Below are 19,988 nucleotides of genomic sequence, written 5' to 3' on the forward strand. Positions count from 1 at the left end.
ATCGAAGTCGACTCTACCTCGCTTAGAGACGCTGGTGGCCGTGCGACCACCAGCTTGATGTGATTTATTGCGCTTCATTGCGCCACATCCGCCCAGATGCCACCTACTCCGAACGAGGGCTCTCCCCAAGGGCGCCACCCAGCCAAAGCAACGGGTACCTGGCCGATATCCCGTTGCCCGGAGTCCCCGTGCCCCAGACAAGATGGGCACATACTCCTTGGCATGCATGGGGAGGAAACAGCTCAGGCATCTGTAGTGCGATCCCTGCGTGGTCAGGGGGCTACCACCAAGAGGGTACATGACGACCCCACCACAACGGACTGGCTACCGTGCTGGATTTTAGGTGTTTAAAGGGTCCACAGTTGTCGTAGGCGCTAAGAAGAAGAGTGCGCACAAGGCGAGGAGGAGACCACCCAGAAGATATTGGGCGTAGTCCCCCCCCCACGACAATAGGTAACATGCAAGATGGTGGAGCATGATGGACCAATACAAAAACACCACGTAAGGTGTCCTTCCCCAAATGGCACGCACTGACGACGGAAATTTGGAAGAAAAAAGGAGGTCAAACCCAAGAGGGGACCATCACAGAAGGCCGAAACGTTTGAGACTCCTTTTAGTCGCCTCTTACGACAGGCAGGAATACCGCGGGCCTATTCTTACCCCCGAACCCGCAGGGGGATTCAGCTGATGAGCAGGTGCAGAAAGAGGTTCTGAAGTGGAAGGAGGAGCTGGTGGGAGAGTTCAAGAATGGCATAAAGAAGCTTGTCCCACAGCTCACCACATGCCCTGAACAGGATGGTGATTATGTGGAAAAATAGTCAATAAGTGTATCAACAATACCTTGAAATTTTATTCAAATACACTTTTTGTCTAAAAATATATATAAATATCTAGTACAATTACTTTCTGAACATGCCTTGTATATTACTGGGTAAGTGCATTGTGCACATCCTTTTTGTACTAAAGGCAACCTTAATATGGAGTAATAGAGTCATTTTTTCATCTCGTAATAATTTACACCTTGTACATTGAAAAAGCGGCAAAGGAAACCAAAGAAAAATTTGGAGCTGCAATTAAAGTTGAGGGAGAAGAAATAAAAACTTTGAGGTTTGCTAATGACATTGTAATTCTGAACACTCAGGTATGGATGGCAAAAGACTTGGAAGAGCAGCTGAACAGAATGGACAGTGTCTCGAAGGGAGGATACAAGATGAACAACTACAAAAGCAAAACAAGAATAACTTAATGGAGTAAAATTAAAACAGGTGATCCTGAGTTAGATTAGGAAATGAGACACAAAAAGTTGTAGAAAAGTTTTGCTATTTGAGCAGCAAAATAACTGATGATGGCCAGAGTAGAGAGGACATAAACTGTACATTCGCAATGGCAAGAAAAGCATTTCTGAAAAAGAAAAATTTGTTAACACTGAATATAGATATAAATGTTAGGAATTCTTTACTGAAGGTATTCGTCCTGAACGTAGCCATACACGGTAATGGAACATGAACAACAAAGAATTTAGACAAGAAGATAATAGAGGCTTTTCAAGTGTGCTACACAAGAATGCCAAAGATTAGATGGGTAGATCACATGACTAGCCACCGGCCTTACCACAGTGGTAACACCAGTTCCCATCAGATCACCGAAGTTAAGCGCTGTCGGACTGGGCTAGCACTTGGATGGGGGACCATCTGGTCTGCCGAGTACTGTTGGTAAGCGGGGTGCACTCAGCCCTTGTGAGGCAAACTGAGGAGCTATTTGATTGAGAAGTAGTGACTCCGGTCTCGTAAACTGACATATCGCCAGGAGAGTGGTGTGCTCACCACATGCCCCTCCATATCCGCATCCAGTGACACCTGTAAGCTGAGGATGACACAGCGGTCTGTCGGTACCATTGAGCCTGTTAGGACGGAGTTTAGTTTTTAGGTCACATAACTAATGAGGAGGCACTGAATAGAATTGGGAAGACAGGAAATATGTAGCACAACTTGACTAAAAGAAGGGATCAGTTGATAGGACACATTCTGAGACATCAAGGGATCGCCCGTTTAGTACTGGAGAGAAGTATGGGAGGTAAAAATCATAGAGGGGGACGAAGAGATGAATATAATAAGCAGATTCAGAAGGATGTAGGTTGCAGTAGTTATTTAGAGATGAAGGGGCTTGCAGAGGATAGAGTATCACGGAGAGCTGCATAAAACTGGTCTTCAGACTGAAGTCGACAACAACAACAACAACATTGTAATAAAGTACATCACTGTTCCTTTAGAGCTACAATGGATTACTTACAACAAACTTCGTGAGGGAATAAATATACTGTGAAGCAGTAGGCAAAATGTCCACCTCCTTAAACACATGACTAGAGGATGACTGTGGGTGAGAAGCACATATTATTGTTACAGTATGTTTTTGAGCACTGAAGGCTTTCCATCTGAAAAATGAGTTATCCCATGACATTATTGAACAAACATATATCAACTTCCAAGACTTGCAATGATTCTAAGTGAAAATTTGGCTGAACTACGTTGTTTTAGGAGTTATGAATTGTGCTTTTTTCCAGTTTAAGTTCTCTTCAATATGGACCCCCAAAATTTTTGAAGTTTCTGCCTTATTTGTTACTTCCTCACCATGTGTTACACTTATCGCTAGTACAATAACTCTTCATGTGCACAACGGAATATGTTGTGTCTTTTTAAAATCAAGATTGAAACCATTTGCATGAAACCAGTCAGAAACACTTTTAAGAACACTGCCTGCTATTCCTTCTGTTGCTGTACATATGCTTGGATTGCTAACAACACTAGTGTCCCGCAAATAGAACTAAATCTGCTTGTTACATATTAGATGGAAGATCATTCAGATATATGAGGAACAGTGACCAACCTAAGTAGCGCCTTGGCAAACCTCATATGTGATTTCCCCCCAGTCATAGGAATCTCCCCTGATCACATTGGTTGAGTTACTGTGAACAACTTGCTGCATTCTTCTAGTTAGAAATGAGTTAGCCATTAGTTGGCTATACCATCAATTCCCTAAAATCTCAGTTTATCTACCAACCAGTACTGTTTTGTTATTTAATGCTTGTAAAATTTGGTGAGTGAACATGTACATGGCATTCCAACAAGAGCAATTCTTCTGAAATCGAAACTGTGATTTACTATGGATACCACTGTCTCTCATGCGAATATTGTTCTAGAAACCATCACCTTCCTAAAAATGTTGGAAAACAACGTCAATAACGAAACAGGTCAGTAGTTATTGGCATTTTCCCTATCACCTTTCTTACAGGGGGGTTTAGCAATGGCATATTTTAATCTCTCTGGAAAAAGGCCTTGCATTTGTGATGCATTACATACATCAGATAAGACAGGGCTTATTATATGGGAACAAATTTTTAGCACTTGGTCACAAACACCATCAAACCCAGACACACTTTTATTTTTGAGAGAACATATAATTTTCTTAATTTAAGAGGGAAAAGCTGATGATACAATCATATGATTGAATTGTACAAGAGTTGTTTTTCAAGATACTGCTGTGATTTTCCTCTTGAACTAATCCAGCCTATACGTTCTACTATATTAAATAAATAATTATTACATGCATTTTCTACATCTGACATCATTTAAAGCCCTTCCATTTCATTCCACAGTGATATTACCCATTCTTTGGCTTGTCGTTCTGCCTCTCGTTTCATTAAATTCCATGCAGTCTTAAATCCGTTGTCGGAATCACTGATTTCTGACATAGCGTACATGTTCCTTCATTTTTTAATAAAATTTTGAGTAGTTTTTGTACTGTGCAGCTACTGCAGGATCTCTACTTATTCTTGCCAACAGACACATTTCTCTTTTCCTTACCCAAGATACTTTAACCTCTCTAATGGTTTTTCATGTGGCTGGTTAAGATCCTTTCTGATTAGCTTATGCAGAAAGATTTTTTCGAATAATTGCATAAATTTATCATGGAATAACTTAAAATTTATGCCAGCACTTTGTTCAGTCGAGCGATGCAATTAAAGCCTTCAAACAGCAAAGAGTAACTATCAGAACAATGGCCAATGTAAGAATAACAGCTGCTCAGCTGGTATTCAAAAAACTGAATATTCTAAATTTCTACAATATGAATATATATAAAATATTACTGCTTGGATGGGAAAATAGAAACAAGTCCAATATATATGAAGACATACATAGCCACATTACCAACAACTGTAAAAAGTTAAGAGTTTCTCAATGTAACACAGCTAAAGTTAAAAGAAGCACTGTTTATAATGCAATGAAACCATAAAACTGTTCACCATTTCATATTTCAAATACCAGTTTGAAAGAGATATTTAAGCAAACAACAAAACTGCTGCTTGCAGAATATTCTTTCCATTTAGTCCATGAATATAGACTAAATGCAAAAAACTGGAAATAGGGACACAGCTTATTAGAAGTAAAATGTGTACAGGGTGTTTCTGGACCTCACCGACAAATTTTGAGGTATGGTAGATCACACAAAGATGATAATTTTTTGTTAAGGAACTCATACAATTTTCTCCACACAGTTATGGATATGGTCATGATGTGCACCACTACTTACAAGGGAACCTCCCCATCGCACCCCCCTCAGATTTAGTTATTAGTTGGCACAGTGAATAGGCCTTGAAAAACTGAACACAGATCAATCGAGAAAACAGGAAGTAGTAGTGTGGAACTATGAAAAAATAAGCAAAATATACAAACTGAGTAGTCCATGTGCAAGATAGGCAACATCAAGGACAACAGGAGCCGAGGAACGCCGTGGTTAGCGTGAGCAGCTGCGGAACGAGAGGTTCTTGGTTCAAGTCTTCCCTCGAGTGAAAATTTTACTTACTTTATTTTCGCACGGTTATGATCTGTCCATTCGTTCATTGACGTCTCTGTTCACTGTAATAAGTTTAGTGTCTGTGCTTTGCGAACGCACCGCAAAAGCGTCTACTAATTGCACTGTCGCACGCTTTTGCGGTGCGGTCGCAAAGCACAGACACTAAACTTATTACAGTGAACAGAGACGTCAATGAACGAACGGACAGATCATAACTTTGCGAAAATAAATAAAGTAAAATTTTCACTCGAGGGAAGACTTGAACCAAGGACCTCTTGTTCCGCAGCTGCTCACGCTAACCACGGGACCACGGCACTCCTCGGCTCACACTGTCTTTGATGTTGCCTATCTTGCACATGGACCACTCAGTTTGTATATTTCGCTTATTTCTTCATAGTTCCACACAACTTCTTCCTGTTTTCTCGATTGATCTGTGTTCAGTTTTTCAAGGCCTATCCACTGTGCCAACTTATAACTAAATCTGAGGGGGGGGGGGGGGGGGGGGGTGCGATGGGGAGGTTCCCTTGTTAGCAACCTCGTGTGCAGCTCCTACTGGGCTTGTTATTTGGTGGAATCATACCAATCCTGTCAATCAGCTAGGGTTGTTGTAATACTGTATCTTCAGTGTTGTACATCTTACTAGTAACACATTCAGGTTTTCTTGCTGTTACAGGTTTTCTTGTCGTTAACAGTCGATGAAACGTGGATTTGGTGAGCTCACTAACATGTTTATGTGTCATGCTAAGGCGGGGGGAAATTCTTCACAGCTAAGGAAATTGATTCCCTAATGGAAGGCATCCACATCACAGTACATTTTCTGCAGTCTGAATGCTTACAAGAAACAAAGAGTTCATCATGAGCATGTTCGGGACGGTAGGCAAGACGTGAGAACACCAGATTTCCAGGTGAAGTGATCAATAGGTTTCGCAACAAACTTTCAAACAGCATGCTTGCTATAGCCTGTGCAGTGGGAAAAGGTCATGTACCTATTTGGAGAGTACTGCAGGTGTATAACCTACATACATAATATCTTCAAAGGCTGTTGGTTTTAGGGTCAGGTGATCACTTACACTGTATGCCTATTATGCAGTGCTTCATATACCAAAGAGTAAATGATGCTGCCTTCCATCCAAGTTTTATTTACAGATGAGGCCTTCTTTATTTGCGTCAGGTATTCTAAAAGAGCGAACAACCACATCTGGGAGAATGAGAACCTGCATACAGTCGCTGTTAGATCCCACCAATGAAAGTTCTCCATAAACATGTGGCTGGAAATTGTGGATATCATCTTCCGTGGGCATGTAATACTGCCACCAAGCTTAAATGGAGCAACTTACTGATAGTTACTGCAGTACAAACTTTTGGAACTGCTGGACAACCTACTGTTTGCTGTGCACAGAGGCTTCTAGTTCCAGTATGATGCAGCCCCAGCACACTTCAGTGTTGATGTGTGAGCATAGCTAACTGTTGATTCTGGGTAACATTGGATACGACAAGGAGGATCTGTTCCGTTGCCAGCATGTCCGTCTGACTTCCTTGATTATTTTCGTTGGGGACATGTCAAGAGTATGGTTTATGTTACTTCAACTGCCATGACAGATGAGCTAATAGCCTGACTCACTGATGCATTCCAACAAATCTGACAGAATTTTAACGTACCCTCTAGAGTTGAACAGGCATTGATAAGAAGGTGTGCAGCAAGTATCATGGCATAGGATGGACTGTTTGAACCATACATTCAAATTAGTGTCAGAACTTGCCAAATAATAATAAATGGCAATTTCTGTGCAATTTACACTATTCATTATTATAATCTTAAGGATACATTTTAAGACTATATGTTCCTTACAGTACATCCAAAATGTGTAATTGTGTGTTGTGGTATAGTATTTAAAAATTATTTACTTATAATAATTATTGTACATACTTATAATTTTGTAAAACTGACAATGAAAATATGTATTTGGATCTGATCCACATATGTACATCCAAACCTGCTAAATATATAAAATAAAATTTTTAAATAATCTTGAGGGTTAGTACACAGAGTGAGACTGTCATCAGATTTACAGTATGGTCAGAACAAGCTATGTCTTTATCAAATAAGGAAGTCATTATATCTTTCCTTTGAGCATTGTACTGAGCATTTAAAAAAGTGCAAAGAACACATGGAGGCAACAAATGCCTATTTAGTTGGTTGGTTAATGTTCCACAGACCTTTGGCATCATCCCCCCCCCCCCCCCCCCCAAATGATACAGAATGAATCAGTTTACAGCCTATTGGATATATGCTTTGTTTGTGAGTATGGTTACATGCTGGCCATTTCCACATTACAAGTAATACTATAGCATAATTTTAATAAGAACGAACATAGGCCTACTCGTTTTAATGGGCTACCAGGTCTTTCTTAAGGAGTTACAAGGAGTTATCTTGAGGAAATGATTTTAAGCCAGATATCAAATTTTCCTTGCTATGTGTCAGACATTTTACTTTAAAGAGTAAATGATCAAAGAGTTTTGTGCCTGTGTACCGAACTCTTTTCATCAGTCAGTGACAGCTTAAGTAATGAGTAATAATGTTTCTTCTAATGCTGTAGCTGTAAACATCGCTATTCTTCCAAGCTGCAGTGGATTAACTATAATAAATTTCATAAGTGGATACACATATTGCGGAGGAGCAACTAAAATGCCAAAATCATTGAAAATTACAATGTAAGATATTAATGAGGGGAAATATGAAGCTTCTGTTTTCTTTGGTTGCAAAACAACAGTTACACGAAATGCAACAGCTGCTGAACTTCATTGTTAGAACGGCTCTATAATATGTTTCTCTCAGATGAAATTTTCATCAGTATTTACACCCATGAACCATTACCATGCCACGATGGGGAGGCTTGTGTGCCTAAATGATAACAGACAGCTGTACTGTAGGTACAGTAACTATGGATGGGCTACACTAACATATGGTTCCTTTATAAATTTCTGCATTTACACTAAATCATATTACTACATAAGTTATTTAACTGTGATTTCTTATATTGACAGAAAAGTTAAACTACAACATTAATAAAATAAATTCTTGTGATAGTAAATAAATATTATTAAAAACAAAGATGATGTGACTTACCAAACAAGCAGCTGCTTGTGTCTGTGTATGTGCGGATGGATATGTGTGTGTGTGTGTGTGTGTGTGTGTGTGTGTGTGTGTGTGTGTGTGTGTGTGTGTGGGCGCGCGCGCGAGCGAGTGTATACCTGTCCCTTTTTCCCCCTAAGGTAAGTCTTTCCGCTCCCGGGATTGGAATGACTCCTTACCCTCTCCCTTAAAACCCACTTCCTTTCGTCTTTCCCTCTCCTTCCCTCTTTCCCGACGAAGCAACCGTTGGTTGCGAAAGCTTGAATTTTGTGTGTATGTTTGTGTTTGTTTGTGTGTCTATCGACTTGCCAGCACTTTCGTTTGGTAAGTCACATCATCTTTGTCTTTAGATATATTTTTCCCACGTGGAATGTTTTCCTCTATTATATAAATAAATATTATGGCGCTTCATAATTTTTGTAAGGCTAACTACATAATATCTCGTATATTAATTAAATATTCATACCATAATTAAATATAGTTGGCTTTTAATTTTTTTATTATTTTGTTATGTTAAAAGCATCCTCCTAAACAGCAGCAGTAGCTGTTTCTGCAGTTGCAAGGGCAACAGTCTGAATGATTGACTGGCCTGGTTGTGCTATATGGGTACTATACACCGCTGAAAGCATGGGGAAACCACAGCCATTATATTTCCTGGAAATTTGCAGCTTTATTATACTGTTTATTTTCCTCCCATGGTGCATATGTAATTTCTGCAGAGTTATCTGCTATGGCTTCCAGGCCAAGTGTCTGTAAACACAGGGCAGTCACCACATTCTTGAAACAAACAAGTCTCTCACTTTACGTCACAGACTACTAAAGACTTCACACACACACAACCAAGGTGTGATATGTCACATGCTCCAGTAAGTTCTTCAAAGTTACCACACAAAGTTCAACATTCACGCTGTACACACATAAACAGACATCTCTTGGTGGGTGTCTGGTCATAGTGCATAAGATTTTGATCTTCCAATACGTGAAGTTGTATAGTTGCTCTTATAAATTGCAAAAGTTCTTTAATACTGTGAGTCATGTAACTCTTCACATTCACAACTTTTTGATCTTCAACTGTTACAGTTATAGTATTTTTTTTGGTGGCACTCTGGTGAGAATAGTCCAGATAAAATACTGCACTATCTGAACTTGAGCTGCTTCTACAAGATGACCATAACAGGGATCTAGTCTTCCAAAGACTCCTTTCACAGATCTCACATTTCTTGATTTGTCTACCATGTACTTTGATACTGATGGAAAGTGGTTCAAAAAAAATTTTTTTTTAAATGTCTCTGGAGTAATAGTTAAAACTTGCTCCTTTCCATTGCAGGATGCACAATATTCAATAGCTGGATTGATATTTGTGAAAAACATTTTCTTCTGAAGATGGAGTGGTCAGTTTTGCTGTAATGTATTCATCCATAGCTTTAGTAATTTCTCTGTGCTTTTTTTTATACATAGAGCTATGACTCGACTTAATTTAATTCTTCCTCTACTTATGCAAAATCTGCATCATCTGCACCATGGGAGGCTTCAATTTGTTCAGATACTATCATTATTGTTATTTTCTCAAAACATTTAGAACACAAAAAGGCACCACTGGACACATCTTCACTTTGAAACAGAGTCTTCAAATGAGAACACTTATTCCCAACCTGAATAAAGTCTGTTTTTTTTGTTTGTCTTATGGCTCTGAGCACTATGGGACTTAATTGCTGAGGTCATCAGTCCCCTAGAACTTAGAACTATTTAAACCTAACTAACCTAAGGACATCACACACATCCATGCCCAAGGCAGGATTCAAACCTGCGACCGTAGCGGTCACGTGGTTCCGAAATGGAGCGCCTAGAACCGCTCGGGCACTCCGGCCGGCTGTGTGTCTTATACATCACTCTTATATAGATATGCAAATAGTTAGCATACTTCACTCTCCTGTGGCCCCAGTAAGAAGACATTTCAAACAGTTCTTTTCAGAAAACACACTGAGATTAGATTAAATTACTGTGTCAACTGGCAAATTCCTCATGAAAACACAGAACTAATTGTATGGCCTCAGATTTCTTAGAAGCCTCTTCAGTAAACAAATTAGCACTGAACAACTGTGAACGGCTGCAAGCAAGGGGAAACTACAGCCGTAACTTTTCCCGATGGCATGCAGTTTTACTGTATGGTTAAATGATGATGGCGTCCTCTTGGGTAAAATATTCTGGAGGTAAAATAGTCCCCCATTCGGATCTCCGGGCGGGGACTACTCAAGAGGACGTTGTTATCAGGAGAAAGAAAACTGGCATTCTACGGATCGGAGCGTGGAATGTCAGATCCCTTAATCGAAAATGGATAGGTTAAAGTTAGATATAGTATGAATTAGTGAAGTTTGGTGGCAGGAGGAAAAAGACTTTTGGTCAGGTGAATACAGGGTTATAAATACAAAATCAAATAGGAGTAATGCAGGAGTAGGTTTAATAATGAATAAAAAATAGAAGTGCGGGTAAGCTACTACAAACAGCATAGTGAACGCATTATTGTGGCCAAGATAGACACAAAGCCCATGCCTACTACAGTAGTACAAGTTTATATGCCAACTAGCTCTGCAGATGATGAAGAAATTGATGAAATGTATGATGAGATAAAAGAAATTATTCAGATAGTGAAGGGAGACGAAAATTTAATAGTCATGGGTGACTGGAATTCGAGAGTAGGAAAAGGGAGAGAAGGAAACATAGTAGGTGAATATGGATTGTGGGTAAAAAACAAAAGAGGAAGCCGCCTGGTAGAATTTTGCACAGAGCACAACTTAATCATAGCTAACACTTGGTTCACAAATCATAAAAGAAGACTGTATGCATGGAAGAAGCCTGGAGATACTGAAAGGTTTAAGATAGATTATACAATGGTAAGACAGTGATTTAGGAACCAGCGTTTTAAATTGTAAGACATTTCCAGGGGCAGATGTGGACTCTGATCACAATCTATTGGTTATGAGCTGTAGATTAAAACTGAAGAAACTGCAAAAAGGTGGGCATTACAGTAGAAGAAGAATGGGTAGGTTTGAGGGATGAAGTAGTGAAGGCAGCAGAGGATCAAGTAGGAAAAAAGATGAGGGCTAGTAGAAATCCTTGGGTAACAGAAGAAATATTGAATTTAATTGATGAAAGGAGAAAGTATAAAAATGCAGTAAGTGAAGTAGGCAAAAAGGAATACAAACATCTCAAAAATGAGATCGACAGGAAGTGCAAAATGGCTAAGCAGGGATGGCTAGAGGACAAATGTAAGGATGTAGAGGCTTATCTCAATAGGGGTCAGATAGATACCGCCTACAGGAAAATTAAAGAGACCATTGGAGAAAAGAGAACCACTTGTATGAATATCAAGAGCTCAGATGGAAACCCAGTTCTAAGCAAAGGGAGATATGATACTGCGTGAAGAGTTCGACAGAGCACTGAAAGACCTGAGTCGAAAGAAAGCCCCGGGAGTAGACAACATTCCATTAGAACTACTGACAGCCTCGGGAGAGCCAGTCCTGACAAAACTCTACCATCTGGTGAGCAAGATCTATGAGACAGGCAAAATACCCTCAGACTTCAAGAAGAATATAATAATTCCAATCCCAAAGAAAGCAGGTGTTGACACATGTGAAAATTACTGAACTATCAGTTTAATAAGTCACGGCTGCAAAATACTAATGCGAACTCTTTACAGATGAATGGAAAAACTAATATAAGCCGACCTCGGGGAAGATCAGTTTGGATTCCGTAGAAATATCGGAACACGTGAGGCAATACTGACTCTACGAGTTATCTTAGAAGCTAGATTAAGGAAAGGAAAACCTACTTTTCTAGCATTTGTAGACTTAGAGAAAGCTTTTGACACTGTTGACTGGAATATTCTCTTTCAAATTCTGAAGGTGGCAGGGGTAAAACACAGGGAGCGAAAAGCTATTTACAATTTGTACAGAAACCAGATGGCAGTTATAGGAGTCGAGGGGCATGAAAGGGAAGCAGTGGTTGGGAAGGGAGTGAGACAGGGTTGTGGCCTATCCCCAATGTTATTCAATCTGTATATTGAGCAAGCAGTGAAGGAAACAAAAGAAAACTTCGGAGTAGGTATTAAAGTCCATGGAGAAGAAATAAAAACATTGAGGTTCGCCGATGACATTGTAATTCTGTCGGAGACAGCAAAGGACTTGGAAGAGCAGTTGAACGGATTGGATAGTGTCTTGAAAGGAGGATATAAGATGAACATCAACAAAAGCAAAACGAGGATAATGGAATGTAGTCGAATTAAGTCAGGTGATGCTGAGGGAATTAGATTAGGAAATGAGACACTTGAAGTAGTAAAGGAGATTTGCTATTTGGGGATCAAAATAACTGATGATGGTCAAAGTAGAGAGGATATAAAATGTAGACTGACAATGGCAAGGAAATCGTTTCTGAAGAAGAGAAATTTGTTAACATCGAGTATAGATTTGAGTGTCAGGAAGTCGTTTCTGATAGTACTTGTATGGAGTGTAGCCATGTATGGAAGTGAAACCTAGACGATAAATATTTTGGACAAGAAGAGAATAGAAGCTTTCGAAATGTGGTGCTACAGAAGAATGCTGAAGATTAGATGGGTAGATCACATAACTAATGAGGAAGAGTTGAATAGGATTGGGGAGAAGAGAAGTTTGTGGCACAACTTGACTAGAAGAAGGGATCGGTTGGTAGGACATGTTCTGAGGTATCAAGGGATCACCAGTTTAGTATTGGAGGGCAGTGTGGAGGGTAAATATCGTAGAGGGAGACCAAGAGACGAATACACTAAGCAGATTCAGAAGGATGTAGGTTGCAGTAGGTACTGGGAGATGAAGAAGCTTGCACAGGATAGAGTAGCATGGAGAGCTGCATCAAACCAGTCTCAAGACTGAAGACCACCACAACAACAACAACAACAACAAGAAATAACTGCAACAAAGACAATAGAATAAGGCCAAAACATTGTAACAAAAAAATGAGTAAGAAACAACTTCAGTGAAGACATACATTACACTTGAAAGTTTAAAAAAATGATTTTTTAAAATACCTGTCCAACTTAAAAGTGGAAGTTCTTCTTTACAGAGAATATAGTACTACATGGTACTAACCACAGGGAAAAAAATCATAATTATATGAATTGACATTTTTGAAAAAAAAATTTTTTTCATAAATTAAAAAAAAAATGTTCAAAAAGCTGTAGTAAAAGAACATTGACAGGTAAGTCCAAATGGAGGATTTTGTTGTAACTACAAAGCAATTATCTTTTAAATAAAAAAAACTCTAACAAAATATCTAGAACTGTTACAGAGATACAGTATTTTAAAAAAATTTCCAAAATTCGCATCTTCAAAATGGTGTTCGCAGTGTCATCTTTGGGGGCCTGTATCTCGGGGCAGGAATTTTTTTGGAGAAAACAAAAAAGTACATGTTACTTACGCTTGAATTTTAACGTATGCTAAATTCAATAACATCCGAGACTATGAAGGTAACCCCCCTGCCTGAAGTGTACACATTACACCAGGAAGAGTTTGCGGCGATTTATTACCGAGTCATTTTAATGTTGGTATTTATGAGCAATAGATTCATTTTTGGGCTTGGAAATATTAGTGTGGTGTGCTGTTTATGGTTTGAGATTTAATTTTAAGTTCTGTTTTTACTTAGTATGGATATGAAAATGAAGTTATCGAGTAGGTCCCTGCATGCCACATGGGAGACAATATGTTGACCAAGATCAAATTTCTGCTGTCATTTGATTTAACTGCTGGGTATGTGAAGTACAATGTTTGTGGAGAAGATACAAGACTGACCAAAGTTATTTCATCTCAGACCAGGTAAACTGTATATGTGGCATTGTTGTCAGGACAATGTACAGCACTCTATACAGAGAGATTCCTAGTTTGAGGTGTATAGGCTGGCGATTTGAGAGATCGTGTTGATGATATTTTATTTATTTTATTTTTGCTATTACATATGTAAGTGTCTGCTGACAATGGTTGTTATATGTTTTTATTATTATTATTATTAGCGAATGTCCCCATGGGAGAACGATAAGCAGGTGATTAACATTTCTTAATGTTCTTCTTATTTTCCCAGTATTTCTTCATTGCCTCCCCAAAGGCCTTCTTCCTTTCTTCGGTCCACTTTGGTCGGAAAGGTTTAGATTCCGTCTCTGGAGTAAACTTCCACTTGTCGATTTTTCTTCTGAATGTATCCCGGTCTGATGTGTTTGTTATGTCAATTTTTGCCTTTTTCAAATCCTTCTTAACTTCAGTTACCCAGGGTATTGTTGCCTTAAGTGATGTCATATAGTCCAATAGACGTTTAGTTAACCTGTTTCCAGGTAATCTGTCTATATGTCCATAAAACTTCATCCGCCTCTTCCTGATATCTGCCTCGATGTTTGATATTTTTTCGGTTGTCTCGGTAGTCTGCAGCCTGTATCCATCTTGTGTGTATCGTGGTCCTAGGATTTTTCTAATAATTTTTCTCTCTACTTTCTTAATTTCGTGTAAATCTAATTTTCTATTCAGGGAGAGTGTTTCACTTGCATATGTGACTGTTGGTTTGATGACTGTGTTGTAGTGTCTGATTTTAGTGCCTTTTGATAGACATTTCTTGTTATATATATTTTGAATAAGTCCGAATGCTTTCTTGATTTTCTGTAATCGGATTTTTTGTGCTATTTTCTCAAGTCCTGTTGGTTCAATAACTTCACCGAGATACTTAAAGTGCTTGACTCTAGTTATTTCACCATACTTTGTTTTTAGTTTCGAAATATCTAATTTTGAGCAGATGAATTCTGTCTTCTCAAAGGAGATTTGCAGGCCAACCTTCTCAGCACATTCTTTAAGTGTCTCAATTTGTTTTACTGCTGTTTCTTCACTGTCAGTTATAATTGCCAAGTCATCTGCAAACGCTAAATAAGGGATGTTCAATTTTCCTTTACCTCTTCCTAGTTCAATTGGCTTCCAAAAGCTTTGTTTCCTTAGTGTTACTTCCCACTCTTTCATAACTTTGTCCAAAACTATATTGAATAATAGTGGTGAGATCCCATCTCCTTGTCTTACTCCTGTTTTAATTGAGAATGGTTCCGAAATTTCCCCTCTGAATTTAATTTTTGATTTGGTTTCTGTTAGTGTTTGTTCAATTAGTTTTCGGGTTTTAGTGTCTAGGCCTCGTTCTTCGAGAATGTGACATAGAGACTGTCTGTCTATGGAATCGTATGCCTTTTTGAAATCAATGAATGTGCAGATTATTGGTTTTGACCTGATTGCTTTAATCTTTAAAATAGTTTTAAGGTTGAATATCTGTTCCGGGCATGATCTATTAGGACGAAAGCCTGCTTGGTAGTCTGAAATTGTATGTTCTAGTTGTTCTTGTGCCCTCTTTAGGAGACATGCAGATAGAATTTTGTAAGTAACTGGTAAAAGTGAAATGCCTCTGTAGTTGTTTACGTCTGATCTCTCTCCCTTTTTGTGCAATGGGTGAATTAGTGCACACTTCCACTCCTCTGGGATATTTTCTGTCTGCCAAATTTCTTGGATGATGCTAGTGATCTCTTTTAACGAATTTGGACCAAGGTTTTTCAGTAGTTCAGCTACAATTCCATCTTCTCCCGATGATTTATTATTTTTGAGTTTTCTAATGTGACTATAAATTTCTTCTTGAGATGGTGGTAGTGAAGTCTCATTCGTGTGTTCTGGTTGTAATCTGGGGAATCTTGTACTTGGTTGTGGGCAATTTAGGAGTTGTGAGAAATATTTAGCTAGTTCTTGGCAATTTTCTTTGTTAGTTAGTGCCAATTTTCCATTCTGTTTCCGGAAGCAGAGATTTTGTGGAGTGTATCCTTTGATTTGATTTGCGAATATTTTATAAAAATCTTGAGTGTTGTGGTTCTTAAAGTTTTCTTCAATTGTGTTTAGCTGTTCATTAAGGTATTTTCTTTTAGTTTGTCTAAGTATTTTAGCTGTTTGTTTTCTCACTTTGAAAAATGTTTGTTGTGTGGTTTCTGATTTGTCACAATTGTAATTTAAAAAGGCTTGTTGTCTCTCTTCTAATGCGTTATCACAATTCGAATTCCACCATGGATGCTTGGATATTTTCTTTAACGGAATCAAATCTCTTGCTTTCTGTATAATTTTCGTTCGGAAATCTTTCCAGTTGTTTGTTGGTTGTTTATCCCATGCTTCTGTAATTCCTGATTCCTTGATATTTTTCAAGTCAAATTTGGGAATTAGTGGTGATTTCCTTTGGCGTTTCCTTTTTGGAGTGAATTTAATTTTAACTCTTTATGTTTTTTTTTTAATCGGCATGCCTGTAATACTGCAATCGTAAGTCATGGGTTATAATTAATTGTGTTCTTACAATGGATGTCAAACACAACAAGCACCAGTTGGCTTTATTCAATGTACTTAATCAGCATCTGATGTAACAAGTAAGTACCCTTACATCATAGATCTTTTAGCTACAGTTGTTACTTTGATTTAAAACTGTTTTCTAATCATTAATGAAATTTTGAGGGTCAATTACATCTTCTGAAGAAAACAATTTTAAAATTGTCTAAACCTAGGTCAATGGTTCCAATAGACCTTTATTTGCGACTCCCTTAAAAAAAAAAAAAAAAACCCTCACCAAGTTTGCTATGACACAGTTGCTGATGTTGCAGCCATGTTTAAGGTTTTATTTTTATTGTAGTTGGTATGTCTGTTTATGGGCATAATTGTGTTTCTTATGCATCAAAATTGGTGTTAATGCAATTTTTAATGAATTTTGGGTTGTGTTGTTAGTTGTTGGTAACTATGCTAGACTGTGATTAGTATGGGGTGATCAAAATGTTTGTATTTCAGGTCATTGCTGTAGCATGGCTCCAGTGGTGGTATATAAGCACTGACAGGTAAGCGATTGTGAAAACACGAACTATGTTGATGTTATTACCAAATGCATCCAAACATGGCCAACATGCTGTTATTCTTTTCCTGGCTCCCAAAGGGCAAACACCAGCAGACATCCATTGGAAAATGTATATGGGGCAGTAAGTCTGTCAATAACCATTGCAGTGAAATGGTGTGCCAAGTTCTGTGCTGGTCGTGATTCGACACAATATGTCGGTTGATCATGGAGGTCAGCCTCATCCATTACAGATGATACCAGCCTATGAGCCTGATCCCTCTCCATGCAATTATCACACCTTGAGTCCCTTAAAAAAGGCCATGAAAGGTCAGTGATTCCTGTTGGAGGAGGAGGGTGTGCAGCAGGCACTTGCGGACTTCTTTATGCAGCAGGACAAGGTTTTTCACCAAATGGGTATCTTCAACCTGGTATGTCGATTGGATGATTGCCGCAAAGATCATAGTGATCTTGCCTGATTCAGATACCATTTCTGCGTGGTACGGCCCTTGAATGGAAACTTTTTTTATCATCCCTTATAGGTTTCGTGATTCTTGGTGAAGTTAGGCTTTTTGATATCAGTTATATGGGCACGTTTTGGCTTTGTGTCACTGCATACTCATAGGTCAAGTGAAGTGTTAGATACCAGTTTTGTCAAGATGTATTTGGTTTTGTATATTTTATTTGAGCTATGTAGGTCAAGCGAGATTTCTCATACCATTCTTTTTCTAGGTCCCCTCATTGTAGCTTTGTTGACTGCTGAGGATTTTGTTTGCTTGATTTTTGGGTCAGTATTTATTTTGGTATGTCTTGATCACTAGGATTGTCATATCTTTAGATCCCCCCCCCCCCCCCGCACCCCTAGTTCCCATAGATGTCCTGTTTGTTTCATATTATTTCTGCATCTAAATATTTTTCATATTATCTGCGTCTGTCTCCATGTGTAATGAATGAAGTCATGGCTGCCCCGTAGTGTAAGCTTGAAATAGTGACATCCACCACCTTGATAACATCACAGGTCAAAACTGACAGGTGATGCCCCAATCTTCGGTTATGCTGGTGAGTATAGGATATCAACAATAACAGGCAATAAGGGCAATGTAGTAGTAGCTCTAATAAGTAAGTGAAATCAAAGTAGCAGAGAATGGACTAAGAGAAAGGAATGAAAGGGGAAGCTGTCTGGTAGGATTCTGCAGAAAGCACAAGACATTTCTGGCAACAGATGTAGGCTCTGACCGTAATTTGCTGGTTAATAACTGTATATTAAAACTGAGTAAACTGTAGAAAGGTAGGAAATTAGGCAAAAGAGGCCTAAATAAATTGAAAGAACCACTGATTGTGGAGAGTTTCAAAGGGAGCATTAGCCAATGATTAAGTGAAACAGAGGAAAGGTATACAATAGAAAAGGCATCAGTAGTTCTGAGAGAGGCACTAGCGAAGGCTGCAGATGATCGAACAGGCCAAAAGACACACTAAGTGGAAATCCCTGAATAACATATGACATATTGAAATTAATGGAAGAAAGGACAAAATATATAAAATGTAGCAAGTGAAACAGGCAAATGGGAAGACATGAAAAGCCGTAGAAAGATGCACTATTATGGGAAAGATAAATGCTGCCTATAGAAAAATTAAAGAAACTTTAGGAGAAAAAGAGTAGAAGCTGTATATCAAAAGCTCAGTGTGACAAAACTACGAATAGCTAATTCAAAAGATGCCACCTAGAGTGGACAACATTCTCTCTGAATTATTGAGATCTGTGGGATTAACTAATTACGACTCAACTATTCCATATGATATGAGAGATATCTGTTGCAGAAGAAATAGCATCAAACTTCAAAAAGAAATTAAAATTTCGAGTTCAAAAGAAAGCAAGTGTGAACAAGTGAGAGTATTATCAAACCTTCCATTTACTAAATACTGACACGAATCACTTACAGAGGAATGGAAAAACTTATAGAAGGCAATCTCATGGAAGATCCGTGAACGTATTTTTCTTTTTCTGACATGCTTCACGTGCTTCCAAAAACGCTCACTGGATCTACAGAATAAGGTAGAAAATATGCAATTTAACAAGGGAATGAAAAGTGTAATCAACGTTAAAAACATTATGGTACAATTGGTGAAGTGGAATGTATGCCACTGGACCATTAATGATCGGTGTAAATGAAATGAAACACACAAATGCTGATGTTTAAAGAACGATGGTGAATTAATACTGGCAAATTATTTTACGTGGTCAAATTTTGAATGAACATCAAAATACGCAAACAAATAGTTATAATTAAATTACATATTGATGGTCATTAATAAAATTACTACGAAAATTATCTTAAAGTATACAACATAAAGTAACTGAGTGTTATTGTATAGAAGCGCACTGAATAAACAAGCCACCGTAGTTACTATACAGTCAACCTACAACTGGTTGGCTAATGCTTCTGTGCCTTAATGAACTAACCAGCTGTGCCAGGTAGTCCAAAGTTACAAATTACTTTATTTCCAATATTCTAAGTTCTAGATAAAGGCCTGTCAACACGAATAATTCAGTGCAAATACCCTTCCGTCTGGTTATCAGAACAACTTACTTTCATACTGCTGCTTTCTGTAGGGTTGAATTACACGCGCCGGTAGTAATTTTGTATAAGCAATACGCTCGTGGAGACGTGATGCTGCTCTTAAGACACAGAGGCTCATTATGGCAAGATAAAATAAGTAATTTAAATGTACATAAATGCCGTAAGACTACTTCAAATTTCAAAGTCGCAACCAAACAATAACAATACCACAGACTGTCTTATAACAACATTAACTGCGATAGGGCATTGTTGGGATAATATCTTTGGTCTCCATAAATACAGGTGTTTAGTCCTTGCAAACGCTCAATTATCTCTCAAAACGATGCATATCTCTACTAACCACAATCCCTTGTGAGTAGGACTGCAACAAGGAGATAAGAGGTTCGTTAGAGAAGTTGGCAGCTGACTCACGCCCCCACACACAGCTGAAGTCGCGCATGAACAACGCCTTCTCCCGCCTCTGGCTACTTGGGGTATACCTGTTAGCGTTGTCAGCTTCAAGCAGCAAGATACTACCCGGAAAATTT

General features: G+C 38.5%; 1 protein-coding gene and 1 pseudogene across 2 annotated transcripts in view; one reads left to right on the forward strand and one right to left on the reverse strand.

Annotated features, from left to right (window-relative positions):
* LOC124781662 (thiosulfate:glutathione sulfurtransferase-like) overlaps positions 1–19,690 on the reverse strand; it is a 312,880-nt gene extending 293,190 nt beyond the window's left edge. For both annotated transcript variants that reach the window (XM_047253879.1, XM_047253878.1), the window contains exon 1: positions 19,471–19,690. In XM_047253879.1, coding sequence (XP_047109835.1) covers positions 19,471–19,579 — 109 coding nt within the window. In that variant the 5' untranslated portion in view covers positions 19,580–19,690. The remainder of the gene's footprint in view (positions 1–19,470) is intronic.
* Positions 1,598–1,715, forward strand: LOC124728259 (annotated as a pseudogene).
* Positions 19,691–19,988: the final 298 nt, after the last annotated feature.

Source organism: Schistocerca piceifrons, chromosome 1 (assembly GCF_021461385.2).
Source record: "Schistocerca piceifrons isolate TAMUIC-IGC-003096 chromosome 1, iqSchPice1.1, whole genome shotgun sequence".
NCBI classification, from domain to species: Eukaryota; Metazoa; Arthropoda; class Insecta; order Orthoptera; family Acrididae; genus Schistocerca; species Schistocerca piceifrons.